The 27,547-nt window shown below is 47.0% G+C and overlaps 1 protein-coding gene across 3 annotated transcripts in view; it reads right to left on the bottom strand.

Moving 5' to 3' along the window:
• The window catches only part of EPHB1 (EPH receptor B1), a 474,596-nt gene that overhangs the window by 107,343 nt on the left and 339,706 nt on the right, over positions 1-27,547 (bottom strand). For all 3 annotated transcript variants that reach the window (XM_038570949.1, XM_038570950.1, XM_038570948.1), the window contains one exon: positions 10,565-10,900. In XM_038570949.1, the coding sequence (XP_038426877.1) occupies positions 10,565-10,900 (336 nt within the window). The remainder of the gene's footprint in view (positions 1-10,564; positions 10,901-27,547) is intronic.

The following is a 27,547-nucleotide window of genomic DNA, read 5'->3' as shown; positions in this document are numbered from 1 at the left end:
ATACTCCTGAACCCTCCAGCATGAGTCTCCTTTATCTTTTCTGAGCACATAGCCAGCAAAACTCATCCCAAGAGAGATCCTTGATTAACTTCCTGTAGGGTCAGCCATGCAGTGCTGAGAAAGTCACATACCAGGGCAGATGGACAGCCTTGTAAACACATGATCATCAGCTTCCTAGGAGCCCTCAACGCTTTCTGGAAATGAGCGATTTCTCTGCTCAATCCCATCTCCCATTCTCTGCAATAGCACTGCCAAACTTGCCACGATCCTCAAACCTTTGACCCCAATACTTCTCCATTCACCCTCAGCTTATCTTCAGCCAAGCTTATCTCTCACATCGTGGAGAAAATGTCCAACTGCATAACTAGTGCTGGGCTTGGGAACTCAAATCTCCACAAATCACACATGTGCAGAACTGAGCCCCCCTCCCCTGGTCGTTGTCCCTGAGCACTTCTGGGAGCCCCTGGCATGTCTATGTATTTGCAATCCATGTGCTCAGTCTCCTGCTTTGTTTTCTCTGTTCTCCATGTCAGGTGCCTGCGAAACACCCCCTGGGAAAGCTGCTCACTTAGCCAAATTTCCAGTCCCCTTTCTGAGGACGTGTGGTCATGTTCAGTGCAACCCCCACAAGCCCTGAGTGCCCTCCCTCCCTGTAGAACTGTGGCACCTCATCACCGAGTCTCAAGGCTGCCTATTGTGCTCAAACTTCACCTGGTTCCTGCTGCAAAACAGCCTTCCTTGCCCTTGCTGTCCTTGTCCTGGGCCCTCACTCTCTTCTGTGAGGCATCGGATAAGCCAACAGACACCAGGAGGTCCTGTCCCTATCCAGCCCCCTGCGCACCCACCTCCTCACAAGCTTCCCTCCCCACATGCAAACCTGCGCCTACAAACAAATGCCAGCTGGCTGCTTTATGAGGCATCACAAAACCATGAACATTATGTAAAGCCAGTCAGGACATCTCAGAACAGAGGACACTGTGCTGACATACAGGGGTTAGTGGAAGAGTGAGACCTGGTCTTCTCCCTCAGGAGCTGTAAAGTCTATCAGGAGAAATATGGCCTATGCTCATGAAAAACTAATGCACATTCAAGAACTCACTGTGTCATCTTTATGACTAGTACAGTTCAAAGAAGGACAATACACACATCAGGATTTTCTATGGGGCAGATATGCTCACAGAGGGTCCTTGTTCCCCTGAGCTCTTCTGGATGGATAAAGCATTTGCTTTGTTCTGAAAGAAAAGAGAAAGGAAGGGAAGAGAAGGGAAGAGACAAGAAGAAAAGAAAGGAAAAGAAAAGGAAAAAAAAGAAAAGAGATGAGAAGAAAAGAGGACGAGACAAGACAAAAGCACACACATTTTGAAATCCTAGGGCTCCATTCTTTCGCTGATGTCCTGCAGCCCAGGTCTCAGAAGGCAACTCATCCCAAGGCCTGAGGGGTGGCAAAAAGTCTCCCTTGAACTGGAAAATATTTGTGGTCTGCTGTTGCCTTTATTTACCCAGAACATTTAATGTGCCTTTTTTCTCCATCTTTCACATCCGCTTAGAGAAGATGTTAATTTTCTGAAATTAAACACTTAGCTTGATTACTGTTTTGTTAATTGCGGCATTCAAAAACCCCTGGTGCTCCTGCCTGTTTAACATGGCTGGTGCTGTGAAAATGATAGGCACGGAGTTGGCATGCCGGTGGACAGACAGCGCGTCGGAACGCCAGCCCAACCACCCCCGCAAGGCTTGCTCCGGCAGCTGGCTCCTGGCCTGAAGGGCAGGGGCAGCCTGGGTCACAGTGGGGTGTCTCCCACAGGGCCACGTTTAGGGGAGGACAGTGCCCCCAGGAAGTTCCACGTCTCAGCAACATCTGGAAGAGTGTAAGGGCTTAACTCCCATCGCAGCGCCCGCCCAAAGATGCTTGAGGAAGCAAGGGCCACAGCTCAAGCTGCACCATTTGCTGATGCCTGAGATGAGTCTAAGAAAGACTGAGGCATTCATTCATACATCTACTTGATAATTTATTAATCCATTCAATAAACATTAATTGGCTTCTATTATTTCAGGCATCTAGCGAGACACTGGGGAACAATAGCCAATAAGATGAATACAGGGATGCTGTCCGGAAGATTATAGTTGGGGCTCACGGAGCTGACATTTGCTGGAGGAGTGGAGGGCAGGCACATCACCAGGACTCCTCCTCCCTCCCATCTCCTTTGCCAAGGCCACAGGGCGAATAGCAACTATCTCATAATCCAACTAGAAGTTCCCTCAGTGAGGTTCCCTCTATGAGGAGGGTTATTGCAATCTCATTTGGACTTGGAACAGGGTAAGAACTTGCTACAATCTCACTGCCAGCAGTCTGTCCCATTTTCATATAACAAACTACAGACTTGGAGCGCCCAGCCCCAGGTAGAATAAAATGAGCAAATGAGCGCCCAGCCCCATGGGGCCCTCCAGTCATCCCAGCAGGGATGCAGGGCAGGGTGCTTCTCGGCTGTTCCCCAGAAGTTAGCATCACCAGACACTGCTCAGGACCAGAAACTCAGAGAACCACCACATGCAACCACTGCTCAGTACAGCGGGTGATATCTGTCCACGAGAAGTCCCAATAGGTCAGTCAGTGAGCAATGGAATCGCCCACTCAACACTCACCTTTCAGCAGCAGCCGCTACATACTGAAATGCTCTCTGTCAGGTACCTGTGGCTGCAGCTGAACTTTTGCAAAGAGGAGGCTGGCATCACAGTGGGTCGTGGACCAAGAGCTCCCCTGAAGGGCCCTCTGTGTTGCTGACCAGCTAGTTGTCTGCTCCCTTGTGCCTTGTCTGGGCCTCTGACCCCAGTCTCGGTGAGTGCCATGGACTAGAATGTGAGCTCCACAAAGCACAGATTGTCATCTCTGTTATTTGCACCCATGTTCCTGATGCTTAGAGCCGTGCATGACACCCAGAAAGCCTCAATAAATATTTGTTGAGAAAGTGAATGAGGACATCTGGGTGGCTTGGTGGTTGAGTGTCTGCCTTTGGCTCAGGCCGTGATCCCAGGGTACTGGGATTGAGTCCTGCATCGGATTCCCCACGGAGAACCTACTTCTCCCTCTGCCTATATCTCTGCCTCTCTCTCTGTGCCTCTCATGAATAAATAAATTTTAAATACCTAAAAAAAAAAAAAAAAAGGAGAGAGAGAGAGAGAGAAAAAAAAGTGAATGAATGGGAGCCCCTAGAAGCAGGAACCAATGAGTCAGCCTGTGGAAGGCAGTCACGAAGACTGTGTTGAATGAATGAATACATTTCCAAAGGTAAAGTGCTTAAATAAATAAACCCCTTAGAGTACGAGTCTCACCATGCTCCTCTGAATGGATCAAGTCTGCTGGCATCATCCTAGGATCATTCCCAACCTTTTTCCTTTTAGGAGCCACAGAGGAGAAAGACACCCGGTCAGCCAGCTATCACCACACCCCAGCCAAACATTTATGTCCTAACTCATATGTAGGGATGAGAGGATCCTGGCAAGTATTTACCAAGGTTCCTGTGCCTAGCATGGTATGGTCCCTCCCTCACGAAGCTGGGTAGGTGAGAGAGTCTGATTTCCCATAGAGCTCACCGTCTCTTGGAGAGCCTCAAGACTGCCGAGGGGTGGAAGCCAAGGCTTTGATCAAGAGCTGCACTATCTGCTGACGCACTCAGTTCAACAGACAACACACCACTGTTTGCAAAAATGGCCTAGAACTCTCCGAGACCACTTAAATTTTCTTCTCATTGTCAGGGCTTAAGAAACAATAAAAACAACCTTTTTAGAATCAACAATGGGCTGAAAGCAATGAAATGCTCTGTGAAATTGAATTAAGAAAGGTGAAAATTTCGTTTACTTAAGGTTTCTAAACTTTTCTTTATTAATTTCAATGAAAGTTTTCTTTAAAGTCATTCCAGTCTTTTTAAAGTTCTGACTCAATCTTTTCTCTACTTTGGAGCAAATTTCGCCTACTAATTTCCAATGAGACCAGCCCCTAAAAATGAACTGGTTTCAGCATATGGATCTTAACACTCTAAATTTTTACAGGCAGCACTGTAATATTGTTTTAATATTTAATTTTGAGATTTACATAATATCTTTCCTCCAAAGAGCTCGATATATTGCAATATCATAAAATTCCTTTTCATATTCAAAGATTATTCTTTATGCATGCAAATACTATATTTAACCAAGGAATAATGCAAATTAGGTGATGTGTTCAGAGGAATTGGTGGGCTAGGTAATTCTTTTGTAGGAAAAGTAGCATCTCTGAGTGACTTTAATTGTCTAGGAGCCTCAAAAACACCTTTAAAATGGACAAACTATAGGGGCTTCTGACCATTAATGGAAGTAATGCAGTATCTTTTAAACAAAATTAAGTAATGGGTTGTGTCTGTAGGCTCAGTGAATGTGTTAATATTCCACATGCAATAGGCACAGTGGGCCACACATGGACCGTGCGTAATATAAATGTCAGATATAAATACTGCTGATGGCATCATAAAAGTAAGAGAGCAAGTGCTGCTCCTCTAAACACACGAGGAGGAAAGACAGATAAGGCTCCTCTGAGCGGCAGGATCAGCCTGGTTCAGGTACACAGGTTCTGGCACTATTGCCCTCATCAACTCCTTGGGACTTTGCTACTCACCCTTCAGGTGCCTCCTCCTCCCTCGAAGAATGGACAAACAGATACCAGTCATTTATCTGATGGGGATGACATCAGTTCCAAACAAAGAGATGGAGGGGCCTTGGAAGGAAACGGCCTCGGGAAAGAGTCCAGCAAACTGCTGTCTGGCCCAGAATGACGCTCATCCCCTCATCCACAGCATGGTTCGAAAAGTGACTTTCTTTCCCATCTCATTTGTTTGTTACAAGAGCGCTAGGGAGCAAGTGTTGTCACTCCTTTTTTACAGTTGAGAAAGGAGGGGTCATGGCAGTTCAGGTGAACTTGTCGGAGTCATGTGAAGAATAGAGAGGGTCCAACTGCAGGATCCCCTGCCACACCTCTGCTGTACTGAGTCCAGGAGGTGAGAAAGGTGAGGGGATCCTGGGTGGCTCAGTCAGTTAAGCATCTGCCTTTGGCTCAGGTCATGACCTCAGGGTCCTGGGATCCAGACCCGTGTAGGGTTCCCTGCTCCGGGGAGAGTCTGCTTCTCTCCCTTTTCCCTCTGCCCTCCCCCTGGCTGCTGTTCTCTCTTGCTGTCTCTCTCTCAAATAAATAAATAAATAATCTCAAAACAAACAAACAAACCCCAGGAGGTGAGAAAGGTGACTGCTCCATGGTGGAATATATCAGGCTAGGTCAACACAGCACACTTGCCATTCAGACTTGGGTAAATCAAATCAGTCCTCTGAATTGGAGGCTACAAACCACAACCAATAGGTCAGACCCAGTATTGGATTTGTTTGGCTCCCAAGTACTTTAAAATTTTCTAATTGTCACCATTTTAAATCTTGGTTTTCAGTTTATAAGCTCTGGCAGTGCTAGGTACGGCACCGCTTGCTGGAGCCCTGAGCAGAGGCTGGCCCTGTTCTCTACAGTTCTCTGCAGTCCTCACCACTCCCTACTGCCTGACACTTTGCCCGGGTTTGCTCTTCTCCACTGCCTTGCCAGGTTTCCTGGGCCTTTGAGTTTGTTCTCTCTGGCTTAGATGGTCCCAAGTTCACTGACTCTTTTATTTTGCGGCAAGTTGATTTTTTAGATGTGCCCGTCTGATTTGTCTTATTTATTTTTTCCAAGATTTCCTCTGAGGTCCCCTTCCCCAACTCTGACATTCTGAATCTAGTTGGCAGAAAAAAGAAGTAAAGTTTGTCATTCACTTTAATTCTCTCTGACAGCCAGATGATCCGGCCATCAGTCTGAATCTGGGGCCAGGTGCCAGAGAGTGACTGCAGGAGTTAGTGGTGATAACAACCTCTCTGCAGATCACTTGGCCACTGGAACAAAGACAGTGCCACCTGATTCGGTCTATTTTAAACTCCAGGCAGCTGTATTCAGTGCAAGGCTGCATCCCTGAAGACCTCACGTAAACCTGAGCTTGCATAATTCATGACCAACTCTGACCGGAGATGATGGACATTTTTTTTGACAGCTGAAGTGGCCCAGCTATGTGGCAATAGCTTAGAGAGAGCTCACAACTTACCTGGCTCACCATAATGCGATTTTTGATCAGTCAGAGGATAAAATGGCCACAAATCTGAGTTTGAAACCTAGAAACAGCACTGCTGGCTGTGGGATGTTGAGCAGATTCTGAAAGCACTCTGATCCCGGTTTCTTCATCTGATCTACCTCAACTTTGTAAAGAACTTGGCATGGGTGTGGCATATTGGAGGTGCTCCAAATGGCAGTTCTCTGCCACTGCCTGTGGGCCAAGGTGAGATCTAATTCTGCTGCTCTCCAAGTGATACAAGATCTTTGAGTAGTCATGACTATAGACATGACTGAGGCCATCACAGAAGGAGATAGAAGGAAGTCCTCTGTTTCTCAGGACCTAAGAGATCCTTCAGTATCCCCCTGGTGATACTTGTCTCTGTGTGCTCTATGGGCCAGAAGATGCTTATAAAAATAAAGGAAAAGGAGAGAAAATGAGTGAAAATATCAGTGAGGGTGATAAAACATGAGAGACACCTAACTCTGGGAAACAAACAAAGGGTAGTGGAAAGGGAGGTGGGCGGGGGGGGGGGTTGGGGTGACTGGGTGATGGGCACTGAGGGGGGCACTTGGCGGGATGAGCACTGGGTTTTATGCTATATGTTGGCAAATTGAACTCCAATTAAAATAAAAAATAAAAAAAAAATAAACCTCCTAAGATCTATTCTTAGATCCCAGCCTTAGGGTCAAGAAAAGCCTCTTGGTAACTCCCTCTGATGGACTGATGCCAACCATAACTCTCTGTATTGGAGACCTCAATCAGCTAGGATGAGCTGCCTGCTTCCACTGGGATAGAGCATCAGTGTCATGTTTGGGCAGCCCCAAGAAGGAAGAGCATGACAATCCTGTGTCTACTGAACAGTAAAAACTACATGTGTAGCCATAGATGTGGTCAGTAGCTTCTGACCAAAGGAAAAACCAGCCCAGAGCAGCAAGCAGCCTCCCAGGACAGTCTGATATTCATGAGCATCGAGCTTCAGATCAAGTCAAAGACCACTTAGCAGCTGATTTATCCAAACCCTTCTCTCATGTGACTCTTACTGACACCCACTTGTCAAGCTCCAATTCACTTTGGGGACACTTTAGATCCCTCAACAAACATACACGTATCTCCATTTCCGTCCAGAGGCAGGAAAAAAAAGCCTTTTGGGGTTCTTTGTCATAGAGAAAATTGTGGAAGGGTAACAGAGGCTGTACGGTAAGGTGCCCACTCAGCAGGATGGCACTGGCTGCCTCTGAAAATCTCTGTATGCTCAGAGGACTGCCAACCCTTTAGGACAGGCCATAGGAAGGCAGAAACAAGGTGATGCCCTGCTGAACTTCTTCTAATCCTAGATTCTCAAACCCCCTTAAGCCTTTTCTTCCTTATCTGAAACAGGAACAACGCCCAAGTCATGGGTAACTATGAGGATCAAATTGGTCCACGTGCTCCAAAATTCTGTCAACTCAAGAACAAAACAAACAGAACAGACCCATAAGCATGAAGCATTAAGTTATAATAATAATTATTCACCTACTCTTCAATCAGGATCCATTCAATGGTCCCCACTTATTTCAGTTTGGGCAGTTCTGGACCTAGGATAGGCATTGGAACAGCACTTACCATGTGACTTAAGGATGGATTCTAGAACAACTCTGGGTCAAATTATTTACCTTCCACCTACCTCCTCATGACCCAGGCAGTAGAAAAGTGGTGGCAGAAGCCATACCATACCATGAGGTCAGGGTGAGGAGGCTGACCTGATGTTACCCAGACTGGAAGAGCTCGGGGGTCCCTGGAAAGGGGTTAGATGTGTCATGACTTACGGACTTACATGGGTCCGTCTACCTCTGCCTTTAATGGATTTGAGTGATATGGCTTTTATGATGACTGCTACTTAGTCTCTCTTTCATCTCTTATAAAATGTGTCACTTAGGGGTGCCTGGGTGGCTCTTGATTTCAGCTCAGGTCATGATCTCAGGGTCGTGAGATTGAACCTCACTTCGAGCTCACCTGGAGCCTACTTAAGATTCTCTTTCTCTCTCCCTCTCCCTCTCCCCATGCCCTCCCCCCAAAAACGTCACTTCCATTCATGTTTTTAAACTGTTCTTGCAGAGGTACAGGCCCAGGTGTTTATTTTGAAGGATCCCATCTTTTAAAAGAATTATCTGTTGGTTAAAAATAGTTTTCATTCACACGTAGATCTGTCAAAGCAGTGTAATAGCACCATGTCCTTCAGAGCTCCACAGCCCACAGCTTAGGACTCACGGGTCACCTTGTCATTTGTTTTGTCATACTCCATGCCCCCAAGAAGCATCCTTCCCTCATTGATTGTAAACCTTCCAACATCCAAATTCCAGGATGACCCAAAAGAAAACATAAATTGGAAGATGCCAATGGGGCTGGGACTCCAAAATCAGGGAAGGTTAAGAATAAAGGGGCAGCCAGAGGGGGAACAAATGGCAGGAGAAAGATAGTCTTGGAGGAGCAAGTGAGTGAGGATAACAACAAATATTTCTGATGCTGGCAATGCCTGGCCCCTTGCAGGAGCCCTGGTCCCTCGGCGCCTCTGCAGCCTAGGAAGGTGCAGATGGCAAGACAAGCAGATGGGCAGGTTCGGGAATAGCAGGGTAAGGATAGGGAGGGGCAGGAATCAAAGCAAACCGCTATAAGTGGCAGGTTTGTTCGCACATTCTTAGAGAGAGAGAGCAGACAGCCAAGCCCAGCATGACATGACAGCCTGGCAGGATTATTAGTCCCAGAAGCTGGGACACTAAAATATTTCAGCCAGTTTTCTGCCTTAAACTCTCCAAGGGAAACAATGCTAACAAAGGCTGCCCGTGTTCCGTGCTCAACGTGATCCAGAAATTACCATCCCCTTTTCTTTGGGTAAGACAGACTGTCACAACCTTTGTCTCCAAGGCGCTGGGGCTGTGGTCACCAGCTGGAGGCTTCCACACTTCCACGCCTGTTTTCTCACTGCACACGCATGCATGCAAACACGTGATCATACACATACATACAAACATGCACACGCGAACACACACATGCTCACGGCAACAACGCAGCCATCTGGACAGCCATGCTCTCCTACAACACCTTTTTTTCTCCTGAGTTCTGACAGCTTAAACCCAAGAATCATCTGCCATCAAAGATGCTAGTATTGAAAGAGGCAGAAGGAGCCGGAGGCTGGGGAGGTGAGGAGCAGACAAGGACAGAGTAGGGAAGAGAAGGTTAAGAAGGGGGAGCTACACGGAGGGAGAGCGAGAGTGCTTGCTCCAGCTATTCCACTAACAAGCTGTCCTGCTACAATCTGTTGATTGAGAAAAATCCATAATTCCAAATAAGATCACAGTCCATTGCCCACGACCCCCACTGCCTATAGACTTTCCCTCTGCAGTCTTGCGCCATCACCCCAGGGGAGAGACTGCTCATTTCTCCCTAACTCCCTCGGTATTTACCGCATGCGCGCGGTACCCACACTTCGAATGCACCACGCTGCAGATTCGGATTTTGTGTCTGTAGCCTGCAAATTCCACAGTTAATGAGTTTTGTGGGAGAAACAGTGGTGTCCACGTATCGCTGTATCCCTCACAGTGCCTAGCCCACAGCGTGGCACACATCAGATGCTAACTAACTCTCTCTTAATGATGAGTGAGTAAATAAATAAGTGAATGAGTGCATGAACGGACTAGTTAAATGGATATAAAAAGAAATGGATTGTTGCAAGAGGTGTAAAAGGTAATAAAGAGAAAAGGTCAGAAGACTAAGAGACACAGAAATAAAGAGAAGAGAAGCAAATGTGTTCTGAGCTGTGCATGCCACAGGGATGTACGGGCTATCAGGAGTGATCTATTGCCCACGATCTGAGGTCTCTATAACAGTGTAGCATCCATCTAAGCAAGCGGTACAGGAGAACGCACCCTTGAATTACGTGGCTTAATTGAAAAATAATCTATGAAGGCAATACTCCAGCACGTGGTTTCTGGGAAGTTTCTCTCACTGGGTTTTCTGATAAAGCAGCACTGGTGTTCTGAAGATCGTGCAGGGCTTCCACGCATCCCCCTACCCATCCGCCCATCTGTCTGTCCATCTCCCACCCGTCCGTCTGTCTGTTTTTCCATCTATCTTTCCAAAGGCATCAGTTAAGCCCCAGCTGGATAGAGAGTACTAGGTTCTACTCTGACTTGGATATATGCCTCTTTGCTTTTGTGCCCTGCTTGAGAACATCCCTCAGAATCCGGCTCGCTCTCAGAGGTGGAACACTCCACCTGTTTCCACCGTGGCCACAAATGCCCATCACCTGACCCCTTCACTCCTGGAAGGGGGCCCAGGAGCAGAATGGGTGGGGCTACAGCTCTGCTTCTTCACAGAGACGGCCAAGGAGCCAGCCCCGCAGACAGAAGGAGGAGCACAGATGCCATCAGACTCACCGGCTTGGTTCGTGGTGATGTTGACGGAGACATGCTGTGGGGGGAAGGGGCTCTTGCCGGAGACTCCATTGACGGCCTGGATGTCGAAGGTGTAAGGGGTGTGAGCCCACAGGCTGCTGATGGAGACACGGCACTCGGTCAGGCCCAACTGCCTGGGCACAAACTCCACATTGTCATCACAGCGGGAGCAGCTCCGACGGTCTGCCCGGCACTTTCTGCAGATGATGTTGTAGGTCACATCATCCCGCCCGCCTGTCTCCCTTGGTGGGTGCCACTCCAGAATGATGGATGTCTCATTGACGATGGAAATGACGTTTCGGGGGCCTGATGGGACACCTGTAGGGAGACAAAGAAGGGCCCAGTGAGGATGGGCCAGGGCTTCCTCTTCCAGCCTCTCTCCATCTGCCGGTATGTTCCCACCCTTGTCACTTGCACACATCACCTCCTGTTCCTCCATCCCAAATCTCCATGTTCCAGTCCATTCTGAGAAAATGTGGTGGACAGAGATGACAACCCGCCCCAAACTCCTCTCTCAGGCGTCCCCATTGGGACAACTTCTTTTTTTTTAAGATTATATTTATTTATTCATGAGAGACACACACAGAGAGACAGACACAACAGGCAGAGGGAGAAGCAGGTTCCCTGTGGGAAGCCTGATGCGGGACCCGATCCCAGGACGCTGGGATCACACCCTGAGCAGATGCTTTGGGCAGATGCTCAACCACTGAGCCACCCAAGAGACCCCTGGGACGACTTCTTTTAGTCATGTGTGCAAAGGTGAGAAGGGTGACTTGGCTTCAAGTCCTTTTGTTCTTAGGACTATGAGAGTATAATATGTATATGTATTAGACAATTATTGGATTCCTGTCTTTTTAATTAGTATAGAACTCAGGGAGTTGGGGGACATGAGTGGCCCAGCAAAAGCCCCAACACATCCTGGCATCCTGGACAAAACATCACACAATTTGGGGTCTGTGTAGTGTGTCCGTGCTGGCAGTGTTTCTCTGCAGGACAGACCGCCACATCCCCTGGATAGATGAACAGTTCACAGTGCCCAAGCATGAAGACAAGAAGCAAAGTTAGGTGGGAGGTCCATAGAGCCACCATTTTTGATCCCATGCTATAAAAAGAGCAGAGAGGTTTGTTCCAGACATTCTGCTAGCTGCTTGACATGCATTTACATGGGAAGATACAATGATTAATTCAACTTTATAGACAGGGAAACTAAAGCTGAGAATGGAGACTGGCTGTAGATCACGCGGTCTATAAGAACTGAAGCCAGTATGGAGACCCACGTCTGCCTGATTCCAAAGCTCACGCTCTCAACCATAGCCCTGTGCTGCCTGTTAGTAAAGCAGGTTATCTTTCCCTACGAAGGAGAAAGCCATCCCCCACTCTGGCCTTACACTGGTATGGTGCTCCAAAGGTGGAGGGTAAGATCTATTCATGGCAAACAGGAGATCTGAACAGACTCTCTGTCCTGCAAACCAGCCAGGCTCACTGGGAGTCAAGGAGGGCAGCTGCCCCTTGCCTCTGGACAGCTCTGTCTACGGTTGCTCTTCAGCCTGTGGCAGAGGTTGAAATGCCTTGTTAAATACTAGATTCTAGAAAGCCTGGTCCTTTGTAGAAAGGCAACATGTTTCTGAATTACCAGCTACAGTGCTGGACATTTGATGAAATTGGAGAATCTCCTGCCCGAGAACAGAACAGACCATGGCCGCAGGCTCCCAAGCTGAGCGCTGCATATCCTCAATGTCTAACGATGAAAATGAATCCTACCCAGAAGCCCCCCTTCCGAATGGGGGGTCTGCTGGAGCAGCCGTTCTGGATAGTAATGCATTCAGAATTCACGCACGTGACTGTCGCCAGCTGAACGAAGACATGTGTAAAGTGCTTCATGCTGAAGACAGGAATCAAATGCCAACAAACAAAATGAGGGAATAACAACAAAGTCGGGGGGCACCAGGGAAGGATTCTGTGTTGAATCAGTCAACAGCAAGCAGCTAGAGCAGAAAGCAAATATTAAATCGGGTTCTATTAAAATGTGAAAGAAAATCAGTACTGTAGTATATAAAGCCCATTAGGCCTGAGCTAAAGCACAACTTTCATACATGCTTGTGACAGGGCAGGATCCATGAAGCATTTTTACTGAAGTCTTGCAAATAGCATTCAAGAATCCCCCACCCAGACCCTGCCCAGGGATAAACATCCATCTCTTCTTGAATCAGCGCACTGGGAGGGTGGTCGGCATGGCCGGTGGTGGGCTCTTCCGGGCCAGGGCAGCTTCACCTCACGCGGCACTATTCGTTAATGTGCATATTGGCCAGTGCCTGTGTTGGAAGCGTCTGTTTGCTCAGACGGATGAGATTCGGACCACAGGCCCCCAGTGGTCAGCGCCACCTGCTCCCTGCCTCAGAAGACAGCCTCGACTCTCCACAGGCCACCGTTTCTCATACTCCTAATAAATACATTGCTCCAGTGCTTGCTTTCCGCTGGGTGTGGAGTGAATTCTTTAACAGTGCTGTCTTCTTGCATTCTTGGGACATCGTGAGGCTCTCACTGGAACAGCCTTGGGTGACGGAGCAGGGATAGGTACTGCCCAGTAGGGTGGCCACCCATCCTTCCTACCCTTTGGAGGCCTCCCCATTTCAAGTATCTCCTGTCCCCCATGACTTTCAACTTCAGCCTCTCCCCTGACTCCACTGCTCTGCTTAACCTCCATTTCTTTTTGCCATTTTATTTATTTATTATTTTTAAAGATTTATTTATTTATTTATTTATTTATTTATTTATTTATTTATTTATGAGAGACACAGAGAGAGAGAGAGAGAGAGAGAGAGAGAGAGAGGCAGAGACACAGGCAGAGGGAGAAGCAGGCTCCATGCCGGGAGCCTGAAGTGGGACTCGATCCCAAGTCTCCAGGATCAGGCCCTGGGCTGAAGGCAGCACTAAACTGCTGAGCCACCCAGCCTGCCCCCATTTTTGCCATTTTAAAACCAAAACGCTGTCATTGGCATCTTTCTGCATTGACATTCTCTCTTCTTTGCTCTCTGGCTGAGCTTTCCAAAGTGGAGGCTCTCTTCTCTCCCTGCTCAGCCACGTGCAGCCTGGTTACTTCCCCACTCCTCCCACCACGTCCACTTTTCCTGTGGCCTCCTACCTGATTAATGCAGGGAACACCTATTCAGCCCTTCCCTTCCTTGACACCGTGAGTCATCACCAACCAGACCCTGACAGTCACATCTTCTGTGTCCCCCGCAGATGGATTGTCACCACAGTGATGCCCCACCTCTTTTTCCTCAGAACGTTCCTTTCCTCAATACCTCCACCACCTCAGAACTACAGGCCCTGTGGACCTTTCTGCGCTATAGCAGCAGCCTTTTCATAAATCCTCCCACATCGTTTTGCATCCCTCCTATCCATTCTCTCCTGCCAGAGCATGAGTTCTGAAATGTTCATGAGATCATAGTGTTCTCCTGCTCAAACCCCAAAGGCCCAAAATCTACCCTCCTATCCACATCCTTCAAGTCCCCATGCAGTTGTGTCTTTCACGATCTCACCCCTGGCCACTTGACCATTGCCCTTACATCGTGGCCAATAGGAAGATTCCTGTGATTTCCTGTGCACACTAAACTCTCTTCATGCCCCTGAGCCTCTGCACAGTGTTCTCTGCCGTCTGGAATTCTTTTCCTCTTTATATTCTTGGTGAACTCCTGGACACCCTTTAAGATCTAGCACTCATTCCACCAGGAGGCTTGACTGATGCCTCCAGTCATATACCCTCCACCCCTGGTATTCCATAAGCTCATTTCTAGATGCTAACACAGATTCCACCATTGCCTGGTGATGACCTCTTCCTCTGTGTTGTCCTCACCACACAGTGGCCTCCTGGTGGGCAGGAGCTTGTGGCTGGCTTGTCTCCAAGGTTCCCAGGCCCCTGCTCTTTGCCAAGGGGAAGCAAAACCCTTGTACCTGATTTTGACCTCTGCTCAGGATACATGGTTTAAGATTATATGTGTGCACCCCACTCCAATGTGAGATGCCCTGCTGTGGGGAAGAGGGAGGGTACAGACATGGCCGCAGTGAGGACTCACTGCTTGTGACCCTGAGTGGTAGAGGCTTTAGTGACATAAAGGTGGCAAGGGAGGAGCTGGTTTGAAGACGCCTTCCCTGTCCCTAATCCAGTGGTGTCCATGGCATCTGGGAAGACTTCATTTGATGCTGCCCCAAGTCTGCTTCCCACTCAGGAAGAAAAGTGGTGCATCTCCAGGAAGGTTTTTTCATGTTTATTTAGAAATAGCCTTCATATAAAGCAACTACTGCCCCCTTCGCATTCATGGCTACATTCCAGAGAAATGTATCTGTGAGGCATGAATGGGGGCCTCTAGGGCCCATGGTTATTGAGTCCCTGGTTGCATATATCTGAATCCTTTAATCCTTTCCTTTCAAGGAGAGTTGGGAGAACCCAATATGCCTTGCTACGTATCCTCCACAGTAACGGTGTGTCTTGGTATCTTGGAGTCCAGCACAGTGCCTGGGATCGCAGAGCACACCTGTGGAGGTGGCCCAAGCATGAGCCACAAGCGATGACTGGGATCCTGTTCCCTACTCATCATCTGCTCATTCATTCCTTTAACAAATACTCTGTGCTATTCTAGGCACTCAGGGGTTAGGAGAAATGCCAGACAGATCAGCTTCAGCTCCCATAGATCTTACACTGTGGTAAGAGAAAACAGATAGGAAAGAAGGAAAACATCGAGAAAATTAGATGACTCAAGTAAGAATAAGTGCTGAGAGATAAAACAGTCACCAGGTTAAGATTGCCTCCCAACAATGCTTAGCTCCTGCTCCTTTTCCTGGGAGGTCTGCCCCGGGCAGGACAAGGCAGGGCCCAATGTCTGGGTGGCTAAACACCAATGGTCCCTGGTCTCTGCTCCACTGGCCTAATGATGAGGGCATGTCCCTGCCAGCAGGCTGCTCTGCCTCTCCTGTACTTGGAGAGCCTGACCAGAGCAGGTTTAGCCTCTGAATAAACCTCCCAAGGGAAAGGTGCTGAACCACCTCTGCTCATTCAAGCTGCCCTCCCTGGGTTTGAGGCCCTAGCCCTGCAGGGAGTATCTTTCCAGAACCAGAGTTCCCAGCAATATCCCCAGGAAGCAGGCCAATTGAGACAACCACACAAAAACGCTAAAAGGGGGAGTGAAGAGGGAAGTCAGAGGGAGAAGAAAATCTGTCATCTCCGTCAGCAAAAGCCCTCAGTGCGTGCAGTGGCAGGGCTCAGAGCCACAGGCTCCTTGTGTAAGCTCACTGCTCTTGCGTCCACGTCCTCGTTTTTCTTAATTACATACAGACAGGCTTTTTGAAGCTTCTCTGATCTGTTGCCACGGTTACTACTGATGAAAGCTTCCTGTGAAAAGGCTAAAGAGACTCAGTCCTTTTAAAAGATGGGAAAACCACTGAGCTGATTTAAGTGGGAAGGGCATGGTAGGTCCTGGGTTATGGGGATGGGGCTCTGTGTCTTCCAGAATGTGGCCAAGGGGTTGGCTCAGCCTGCATAGTATGGTTGGTATTGGGAACTCAAAGAGTTAAACAGAAAAGATCCTTCTAGAGACATAGGATTGGCCCAAGTGTTGCCATATTGAGATAGAATCTCCTGCTTCTTAATGTGATTTAGGCCAGATGATTTTTTTTTCTTAGAAAAATGGAGAGCCAGGGTGGGTGGGAGAGAGTGGGTGAGTGTATCTGTAGGCATTAAGCTGGAAATAAGAGCACTCCTGAGTAATCAGAGGGAAAATCTGCTGAAGATAGGTAAGCCCTAAAAGCCAATTCCTTTATCAGGAATCTTAATAAGGCCAACTTCCTGGTCTCAGAATTTAGCTGTGAACTTCAGTCTGGTCCAAGATGCCAACCAGGCAGGGTCCAGCTAACTATACTGCTGCAGCCAGGTTCTACATCCCTGCATCCCTCCCCAAGGGGAGCTGGTGAGGGTGGCAACCATGATGAGGTAAAACTTTCCAGGGAGACCCCAAGTGCAGGCTGAGATTATGCTGCTCTGCATCAGGCCAACGATGGGCTCCTCCACATTGTGTGTACAACCCCCTGAAGAATCTGATGAAAGCAATGAAGATTTTCCCCAGAAAAATGGACAAATTCTTGAATACACACATCATTTTTCAGAGGTTCCCAGGGACTTATAGTTCCTTGTATCTAACCAGTGAACCCACTAGATGTTCACAGCAACCAAGTTCAAAAATATTCTCTTGTGGGTGCACCTTGAGAAGACGAATTGCTAGGCCTTAATATTCTCATCTGAAAAAGTTGTAGTTTTGAGGATTTAATGAGAAAATACACCCAAAGAGTTTAGCTGTGTGGCTGGTACACAGAGGAACTCCGTAAATATCAGCTGCTATTATTAGTAGTATTGTCATTATTAGATGATTTGGAACCCCAAACCATTCATCCAATAAAGACTGACCTTGTGCAGCCCCTCATTCCTTGGGCAGAGACCCCATGCCCAGAACTGTGCTGGACACTGAAAGCCATGAAGATACTTAGGTTTCAGCCCATGATGTTGGTGAACCCAGATGCTTTCTAGTGAGGTGAGCCCCCCACCCACTCATGGAGTAGTGGGAACTGTGGACACATACAGGTAAGGATCAAAGTAAGTAATACAGACACAAAGAGTTACAGATGTCTGGGGAAAGGTAAGATCAATGTAGAACAAAATATTCGGAGATGGCATCTGGGGGCCTTGTCACCAGGTTGGAGCTATATGAGAGGAGAACATTTTGGAGGCTCTGTGCTCCAGTCTATACAATTTAGGTCCCCTAACCCCAGCAAGCACATCCAGGAAGGAAGAGAAGCCTAATCTTGGGCATGAGGCTATAATGCCAGAATGGATCCAGCTCTTTTTAACTCCTTTGTGCACCTATATATCTGCCCCCTGACCTCCCAAGGGTGGTTTGGCCTTGACATGTTACCTGGGCTTGTTTGTTCTCCCTCACCCTGTGGGCAGGGAAGCCCCTCTTTTACTCCCACAGCAAACTATATCTTCTACTCAATCTTCCTTTATGAGAAAGGGTTGGAATAGGAACAGGGAATGAGCCAAGGACAGTTGATACTCAAGACTCTTAAATATAGTAAGACAAAATAATGCAGAGATAATGTTCTTGTGGTTCAGAAGAGTCAAGATGGTAGTTTGGAAAACTGACTGCATATTTTAATGTGGGTTAAGGGTTAAGAAGGGATAGAGAGGGAGATCAGAAAATGACATCAGGGGTAGGGATGGTGCAAAAAGCATGGTGTGGGGGCCCAGGAAGACATGGGTGGGGTGGTCCAGGATTAATTATAAAAAATGACAGTACTGTTGGGACATCTCTTTATTTACTGCTCACTCTGAGCCGTTACTTAAGGAGCCATGTCTGAATAATTGGGAGGCTTCCTGGAGAAAGGGGAAAGTCCTTTGAGATTTTATGGAGAGATAGATAGGAGTTAAGAAACACAGACAGACATGGAAATGGGGCTGTAGATATATGATGAGGTCTTCTATGGAGGCAAAATAGGTAGAAAACCAGGTCAGGCTGATTGTTATACCTTTGCTCTCAACACAGGATACGGGGCTGAAATCAGGACATAAGCCAAAAGAGGGAAATTTTGCAACTATCAGAAAGATGGTAAAGTTATCGAATAAATATGAAGTCAGTTTCATGTTCAGTTGTGGTTCCTTCTTTGGTAACTGGTTATTCGAAAACGATGCCAAACAAAAAAAACCCCTATTCTTTTAGGTGCCATGTGTAGCCATGACACTTCCCAGCTTAAGTTCAGCTCTATCTCTCTCCCTGTCTCTCCCCTCCCAAGACACCATCCTTCCTGCAGTTGGTGTAGAATTCCTGGGAGAGAGTGGACAAGAGTGACCACTGTCCTAGAGGAAAGCGTTGTGATGTGGTGTGCGTGCTGGTTCAGAACCTTGGAGAGGGGCATGTGCCTGCTCGCGGCCTGACCCCCTCAGAGAGGTGCCATGGGTGACAGTGGGGCAGTTCCTAAAATTCTATGTCAGGCACCAATAACACCATAATAGGAGGAGTCAGTAGCAGCAGGAGTTGTCAGGTTTTCTCACTGGGGGATATGGGGTGGCTGTCTGAGGCCATATCAGAAAACCACAAATAATTTATCAGAGACCTGGTGCAAAGTAGGGGCATCGAAATGGACTAGTGAGGAATCCTTCACTCAATAGTAGAAGCTTAGAGAGGCTTGGGATCCCTACAAAAAGAATGAGAACGGTCTACAATCTGTGAGTGATGAGCACCAGACATTTGGAATACTGTTAGCTTAAAATGTGAAGATGATAGTGTGTAAAGTTCTGAGTGCCCCTTCCAAAGAGGCAGCAGGGCTAGAAAGCTGAGTGGTACCTGTCCCATTGCAAGCTGGCACCCTGACTACTCCCCTCAAAATGCAGGCTGTCCTTCTGAGGCAAGGAGAAGAGGTAGCTGAAAGCTGGGGAAGTCATGTTGCTTTACATTTCCTAACATCCCTGGATCCCAATGTTCCCAGAGATAATTTTATGCCACCTTTGGAAGTGGTTAAACCTAGGCTTCTTGTGGACAGACACCTGTGCCATCTGCATGGAAGTCGGAAGGACAAGGCACTGATTTGGTGGAACTCACTTGCTTCATGCCACTAAGTGGCCTGATGATTAAGGCCGGCTATTTTCCTAAAGTAGATTTCTACAGGGATCATCTGAGTGAGCAGAGCTTTAGTTCCCATTCAGTGGTGTTCTGTATGGAATTCCAAGTTTTGTTTTAATAACAAATCCTAGATGCAAAATATGCTCTTTGGTATTTTGACATGTTATTTAATAAAATCTCATCTTCTCAACATTCGATGAGGTAGAAATATTATCCCCACTTTAAACATGAGGACCCTGTAGCTCAGAGACATTAAGGAGCTTGCCTGGGTCACGAGGCTGGTTAGTGGTGGAATCAAAACTTGAATACAGGCCTGGCCAGTCCCAAAGCTCATCCTTAGCAACTCTTCCACCCAGGTGCAGGAGTGATGCCAATGCAGCCAAGTGCTGGATGTAGGGGTGTGGGGAGGGGGTGCTCAGGGTGGCAGGAAGCTCTTATTCCTGAACTGTTTCAGTGGCTTCCCTATAGAGACAGAGCAACAGTGGCTCCAGCGCTCAGCTGAGCAAGTCTGCACGTGTTGCTCATTAGGGTCTTGGAAACACTGGGCCTGTACTCAGGCAGTTCTCCTAATCATAACAGTTAGTAATAAGAAGAAATGATTAGTCAAAACAAGGAGGGACCCTGCTGGGAGGGATTTCAGGAGAATTGGAGAACCTAGTGTTATACATTTCACCAAACACCAATGTTGGTAGAAAGTACTTCTTGTTTCTCCTGCTTCAATAGAGCTAATTGTCTGGGAGAGAGGGGGTGGATTTCACTTTCTGGGAAAAAAGACAGCCTCTCTACCTGGTCTGAGCTGGAGCCCAAGTGTCTAGTTTCTATAAGGCCGCAGAGTATGGCTGAGATGCCTGTACCTGGGGAGGCAGCTTATTTTAGTAGGAATGTCTCACACAACTGCCTACATGTAGGAGGTACACATGGCTGAACTTCTATTTGTGGTCAAAGGTGAGGCCAGGGAGAGGGAAGCTTTGAAATGACTCTCTTCTACATGTTCCTTGGGAACACTCTGAGTCAAGGAAAGCTATAGGTTACGTCATCCTAAAGGTTTGGCCTTCACGATCTCTTTCCTTGCCCTAAAACGAGGCTCAGAAGCCTTGTGGAGTCCTGAAAGATGTAGTGGACTCACAAAGAGAAGATCAGGGCTGAGTGCCAGCTTTGCCATAGTGTGACCTTAGGCAGGTCCCTTACACTCTCTGGGCCTAATCTTTCATTGATGTGTGACTGATCAATCTAGACACGTTTATTGATACACCACTGGGTGCTGTGTCTTGTGTATAAGATTGTGCTATTCATAAATTCACTGACATCTGCCCTAAGGAGTTCAAAACTCTGCAGGGGAGATGGGCACCTGTAAAACAGCCAACTAACCACTGACTGACAAGGCTGGTGAAGATACGTGCCCTGGACTCATGGATTATTCATTCGATTTTCCCTGGGAATACACAGAAGAATCTTCCAGGCGTTGTCCCTTTCAGTTCTAAAAGAAACTTGTGCCGCCTCTCTCCAGGGATACGGGAAAGATCCAGTTTCCAAAAACAACAACTCAAGGTCAGGGCAACAAAAAGAGAAACTGAGAAAGTAGATAATCCTCCCAGAAAGTTATGGGTCATCCAAAATCAAGTCCTCATTCTGACACTTCATAGACACACTTATTCTTAGAAGAGAAAGAAACCTTGCATATCACAGTGTGCCCCTGGTGGTGAATGCCCTCTGCAGTCCCTACGTGGTTGGCCAGCCTCCATTTGATTCCTCCATTGATGGGAAGCTCACTATTCCCACCACAAGGGAGTCATCTCTTAAGGATAAGCATAACCTATTTAAAAATATAATGAAGGAAAGTACCTACTCACAATAGCCACAAAACCCATAAAGTACATACGATTAAGTCTCACAAGGCCTATATAATAATACTTGCATGAAGACAACTATAAAACTTTACTCAAGGGCACAAAAGTAGACTTGAATACCATGCTCCTGGATGGAGAGGCATATCATAAATATGACAGACCTTCCCAAAGTGATCCATATATTCAATGCAATCCCAATCTCAATTTAATAGGATTGCTTAATGAAATGAGCCAAGCTGATTTCAAAGTTCATCTTGAAGAAAAAAATGTTTGAGAATGGGCAAGACATTTTTGACAAATGAGTAATACGTAGGGGTTTGATTTACAAGTTACTCAAATGTTTATAAAGCGACCATCTTTAGAACAGATTAGAAATGATGCCCGAACAGAACATTCTTTGATGGAAAAAAATAAAGATAAGCATATACAGGCATTTAGTAGATAATAAAAGAGGCATCTCACTAACATGTGGACAATTCAGGTGGAGTCGATGGGATGTTATTTTTAATAAGGTGTAAGAACACCAGTATCACATGCTACACAAAAATAAATTCCAGATGGAGGAAAGAGCTAAACCTAAACACTATATAACGAATTGAAAGAAAATATAAGAGATTGTTTTTATACCTTAGAGTGGAAGGACATAAACAAAACTCAGGCAAAAGTCATTACACAAATTTCCAAAACCAGAAAGAAAAAGATGGTCAGGTTTGAATTGAAAAATTAAAAACATCAATATGACCAACAAAACAAAACCAAACAAAATGCTATGCCCATATATAGAGTTAAAAATCAGTGGAGGGCTGGGGGGACAGATGTCACATATAATTAATGGGCATCTAGAAATCAATGTTTTTAAATAGAAAAAAGGGCAAGGGTTATAAACAGTTAATTCCCAGAAGACAAGATAAATTGGTCAAGAAACATATGAAAAATACAGACTAATTTATAATTAGGGAAATACTAGTCAAAATTACTAGATCAGTCAAATCAGCAAAAAGTAAAAGCTGGCCCATGTATGGAGAAGTAAGATGTACACTCCTGCCAGGGTATAAACGGGTTATACCCATGAGTCCTTTGGGAGAGCACTGGGGTAATACTGATTGGCTTTCTGCGTGCATGTGCCCCCCAGCCCAGCAATTCTTTTTCTAGGTGAATTTCCTCCACAAATACCAGCGTATGTGCGCCCCCTGCCCCACCCTACTGAGGTCTGTGTGAGCATTTTTGCAGTAGGACTGTGTATAGTAGGGAAACGATGGAGTCAGCCCGAACGCTCACCCAGGGGTCCACAGCAGAGGACACTGGTGCCTCCCCTGCCCAATTCTTTCTGCCCCAGCCTCGCAGAAGACAGGCTTCACAGACACCATCATATAGATCACACGACGAGTCTGAGACGATGAAGTGTGATCCCTCACTGCCTCAAGTGGGGTGTCATTAGTTTGGTGACATGCCACCTCAGAAGCAGAGGTCCTCCTTCCTGAAGGAAGCAGCCTCACACTGAAGGGAAAGAGTCCTGAACCCAGCCAGTGAGGCCTACTCACTCACCTACGCGCAAGCCCTTCTGGAGCTCGGTTCTGTCACCTATAAATGGGGAATGACAGTGGTACCTGGCTTATATTCTGTGAGGTTGATTGAGGAGATCCACATCAGGGACTCAGCACAATGCCTCACATGTGGTGAGACTTCATTCAGCGCCAGCTATTATCTTGTCTTGTCAGGCACCTACCTTCCCAATCTAATCTGTTGTAGCCGGCATGGCAGTGGAGTGCCATGGCACACAGCACGTGAGGTCTGCTCAGAAGAGGCCTTGGCCCTAAGGCCTGAGCAGGGGCTGCAGGTATGGGCACAGCTACCCTCATTAGAGCTCTGCACAGAGCCTGGGCGCGAAGACTGCCCTTCACTCACAAGAAAAACAAATTCTCACCTCACACACAGTCCCCCTTTGCTGGCCAGTAGACAGCGTGCTCTTTACAGGAACCGAGTAGCCCTCCATCTGTGCTCACTGAGCACTGTCAGGGCTTGGCAGTGACCATAGCTTCCCATTGCCCACAGCCCACCTGCCCCCCGCCAAACCACCCACCTTCTGCATACGTCTGGTCAGCACAGCCAGCTCGTACCAAGCTTCATCTCACTACACAGATGCCATGAAGGCCTCACTCCAGACAGCACAATTGAACAGCCTTTGTCCCCATTTTCAAGGTGAACAGAGCTCAGAGGTGACCCAGAGGAGCTGCTCAAAAGGCCGCCTTGGGCATCTCCTCCAAGTCTGAGTCCACAGCCATGCAGAGGACAGCATACCACTACTACCACTGCCCTGATTTTCTCTCTATAGAATATAGTGGGAAGACAGTGGGACCCTTGTGTCCAGGCAGCCTCTGGCCCTCTGCCCTTAGCCCCTGAGATAAGCCACTCTTCCTGATGTGACTTCAGAGTCAGAGCACTGTTGATTGAGTGGATGGAGGTGGTCTCTGGCATAGGCTGGAGGGAATCCTGGCCCTTCCACAGGCTGACTTCAGATTGTAGCCTGCTCTTTCTCTGCAAAGGCATCCGTGATCATTTATCCATTGCGGAGGCCAGCCTTGAAGCCCACAGCCAACCCTATAACATAATAGTTCTCAGGTGTCTGGCTCCGACTGGGTACTTTCCAGCCAATTGTGTGGAAAGTTTCTAAAGGCACCAGGCACACAGTTACAAAATAAATCACTACAAAATGCTGACAACCCAGTCCTATGCCACACATAATTCAGAGGGCATGGGCATACCCAAACTGACAATGAGACCCATTTTTGTTCACTTCATCCACCTTGCCACACAATTCAGAAGCCCACTTGGCAGGCATCACAAGGATGTCTTCTGTATACTTCCACTAATTACTCAGGTGGCTTTTGTTCCCTGGACAATGTTAGTAATCTACCTTCACACTAAATGGAAAGTGGCTTCCTTCTAAATCTTTGGTGACAGTCAAAGACACTGGGTGTCCTGGTCTCTGTCACACACAAGTGAAGCCATGGTGATATATGTGGGTCTCTGGTTCTGGCTTCCTTGCCACATTCACATGTATTCCCAAACCAGAAAATCTGGAAGGTCACAGTTCTGGTCTGGGAAAGGACTGGCTGATACCAGGTTTCTAAGATGGCAACTGGAAGGCCATGGAATGAAAGAGAGGTGGAGCCAGGGACACCCTCTGCCCCCCACTCGCCCATTATGGAATTAAAGGTAGATTCCAAACCCAATTCTTAGACAAGGTCAATGGTCAGTATCAAGGTTGTGGGGGGTGGTCCATATGGGTCCTGGGCTGACTGATAGTAGTGACCTCAAAAAGTGGCCATAGAGACAACAGTGGCCAGAAGTCTGGGAATGAGATACATCCTAGCCCCCACTATGACACTTGAACTTGGCCTCTGACTTGGTGTCAGAATTGGATCAGGGTCTGATACTAAGTTACACAGATGGAAGAGGGGAGACTAGAGGATATCAGGAGGCCATCTGGGGAGCACCTGTGACGACTGAGGACCAAAGTGGTCTGCACAAATGATACACAGATTTGTGATCACATTATCACATCTCCATCGGGTGGAGATGGGGTGATGGTGTCACCATTCGGCCAACCTAGGATGGCTCTCCAGGAGTATTTGCTGTAAAATGCCCATTTCCCCCACACTTTTATTCTGTTCCTATTTTGGACTATGCAGTTGAGATATGACCCAGGCTCACCTCTTGTCCTTATTTATAACAACCAAATAAGGACAATCACTTATTGAGCATTTACCATATGTCTAATACTGAGGTAGTTATTTTACATACATCATCACAATGGGGACAAAACCAAACAGTATCTTCATTTCACAGAAAAGAAATGAAAGTTCATAGAGGTTAGGTAATTTACCCAAAGCCATATTGCAAGGGAAGCATGGAGTCAAGAGTTAACCCTGGTCTATCTGATTCCAACAGAAGGGCTCTTACCACTTGACTATGTTGGGCAACTACTGTATAGAAGAGGGTAAAAAAAAAAAAGATCAGGCCAGGATGTCAACGAGCTTCCTGTCCAGCAGACAGAGAACATCCTATACCTGAATAGCTCTAACAAGTACAGAATATTCAGAGATAGTGGCAGAGGACAGAGGTTGTAAAGCCACCTCTTTCTGATTGCCTTCTCCCCTGAGGCGAAGAACTGGGAGCAGGGAATACTTAAGAACCATGAGCTACAGTTACCATCAAGTTCCAACATGCATCTCAGACCAGCCCCATCTAGGACCAGAGCTTGCAAATTTGGCATCAGAGTCATTGCCTGAAGACTGCTAAGGAGCATTCATGACACAACAGGGTCCTAGAGCCACAGGGTGGACGGTTTCGTTCACATTTTCAATGAAAGAGAACAGATTAAATGACTACATTTTACCACAATCCCCTCCTCCTTCTGAAACTTCACAGTTAAAGCGGTGCTTTGTGAGCCTCACACAAAGAGTGACAAGAACCAGCGTTTGTCTCTAAGTACAAGTCAGGCCAAATGACATTGTTTCTTTTTCCAAATGTTTATGAGCCTGCAGAGAAAAAGAGTATGCCTAGGTTTCAACAATGGTAACTGAAAAAAGTACACAAACCCTGTGTACCAAAGGAGGAAATGTTAGCTAAATGATAATAATGCTGCTGCTTGGGTTTTAGCTGCTTTGCAAATAGCATCAAAGTAGGGTAAGCAACTCTAATAATAGCCATAAAATAAAATAGCTTATTTTCATTGAGTGTTTCCTGTATGCCAAACTGCATTCTAAATAGTATTATGACAGGTGCTATACCCTTGACAACACGGTGAGGCAGACACCAATACTCTACCTATTTTATGGATGAGAAAATGAAGACACAGAGAAGCCATAGCACTTGCCCCACATCACACAGCTGGCAAACAGCAAAGCGGGACTTGAACCCAGGCACACTCTTAACAATTAGGCTAATACTTCTCATTTGGAAGATAACAAAAATCGCACTCAAAATAATCCAGACTTGAAAGAGCACTATGCATAGGTCCAAAAGACACATTTCTGAAGTCACACTCATCAGTGCAGGAAAAAAAAAAAAAAGATGCAAATAGGCAGCATTTCCCAAAGGGACGAACAAAACCCCTCGATGTGTGGTGGCCAAACATCTGGTAGGAGCTAGAGCATGAGGACTGCAACCCCCGTAAACAATCAACAGTATCCCAGGCACAGGAGAAGATCCATCACATTTCCACTGAACCGTGCTCTTAGGTGAGGGTCACACGTTTCTTTCTGGCTACGACACCACATCTTGAGAGCTTTTTTGATAAATGTGGGAGATTCAGAAAAGGCCAGCTCAGACGGTGGAGTTTAGGACATCATGTGCTTTGGGGAATAGACAACATAACAGGTGTTTAGCCTAAAGTAGGTGACTCAGGAAGGATGAGGAAGTTGTCCTTAAACACTGTAGCTGCTGGCCTGCAGAACATTGGTCCTCAGTGGCCGACCAATGGGGAGGAGGAGAAGAAGACAGGCCCCAACCCAAGGGCCAGAAGGCTCCTCACTGATGGATGACGGCTGCTTGGCAATGGAACAGAGCTGTCCTGCAAAATCTATCAGCTGTCTGTCGTCACAATATTCAGGTTGTTGGAGAGAGAGGTTGACACTGAGGACAGATTTGGATGGCAGGACCTTGAAGGCGGCTCCGAATGTTAACAATCTGTGACTCCAGACACCCTCATGATGAAAAGCCACAACAGAAATGTAGCGTGTCCCTGGCTGTCAGCTTAAAACTTTGAGCTCTCTGATGCCTCCTAAGGGTTAGACCCACTCAGGTCAACAACTGTGAAAGGAAATTGTAGATGATAGAAGTGTGGAAGTGTGTTTACAAAGGCAGAGCTGACCCTTCTGGAAATGGCAGCGACAGTTATAAATAGCTTTCGTTGGTTGTCACAGTCCCTCAAATCCGCACCTAAGTGGATGAACCAGTCAAATCCAGGCATCCAGCAGGACAGCTTGTCCTACAACTCTTGTTCATCTGTGACCCTTATCAGGATTTTGCCTCAAGGAAAACACAGCCTTCCTCCCTCACAAAAACACAGATGTTGTATCTTCATGGGCAACATCACGTATCAGAGTAAAATTAAGTAGTCCTTTACTTATAGAATGGGATACACAGTGTGTCTCTTCCTGAAGCCCTGATGGCCCAGTCAGTTAAGCACCTGCCTTTGGCTCAGGTCATGATTTCTAGGTCCTGGGATTGAGCTCTACATCGGGGTCCCTGCTCAACAGGGAGTCTGCTTCTCTCTCTCTCTCTTTCTCTCTGTCCCTCCCCACTGCTCATTCTCTCTCTCTCTCTCTCAAATCTTAAAAAAAAAAAAAAAAAAAAAAAGATCATCCCTAAAGTGGGCATGTAGACAAGCAAGCAGTCCCCAATTGATGAGCTATGACTCAGGTGGCATGTCTGTGATTCGGGGGGAC

Source organism: Canis lupus, chromosome 23, assembly GCF_011100685.1.
Source record: "Canis lupus familiaris isolate Mischka breed German Shepherd chromosome 23, alternate assembly UU_Cfam_GSD_1.0, whole genome shotgun sequence".
Taxonomy (NCBI): Eukaryota; Metazoa; Chordata; class Mammalia; order Carnivora; family Canidae; genus Canis; species Canis lupus.
The sequence above is the reverse complement of the archived record's forward strand: the minus strand, read 5'-3'. Positions and strand labels throughout refer to the sequence as shown.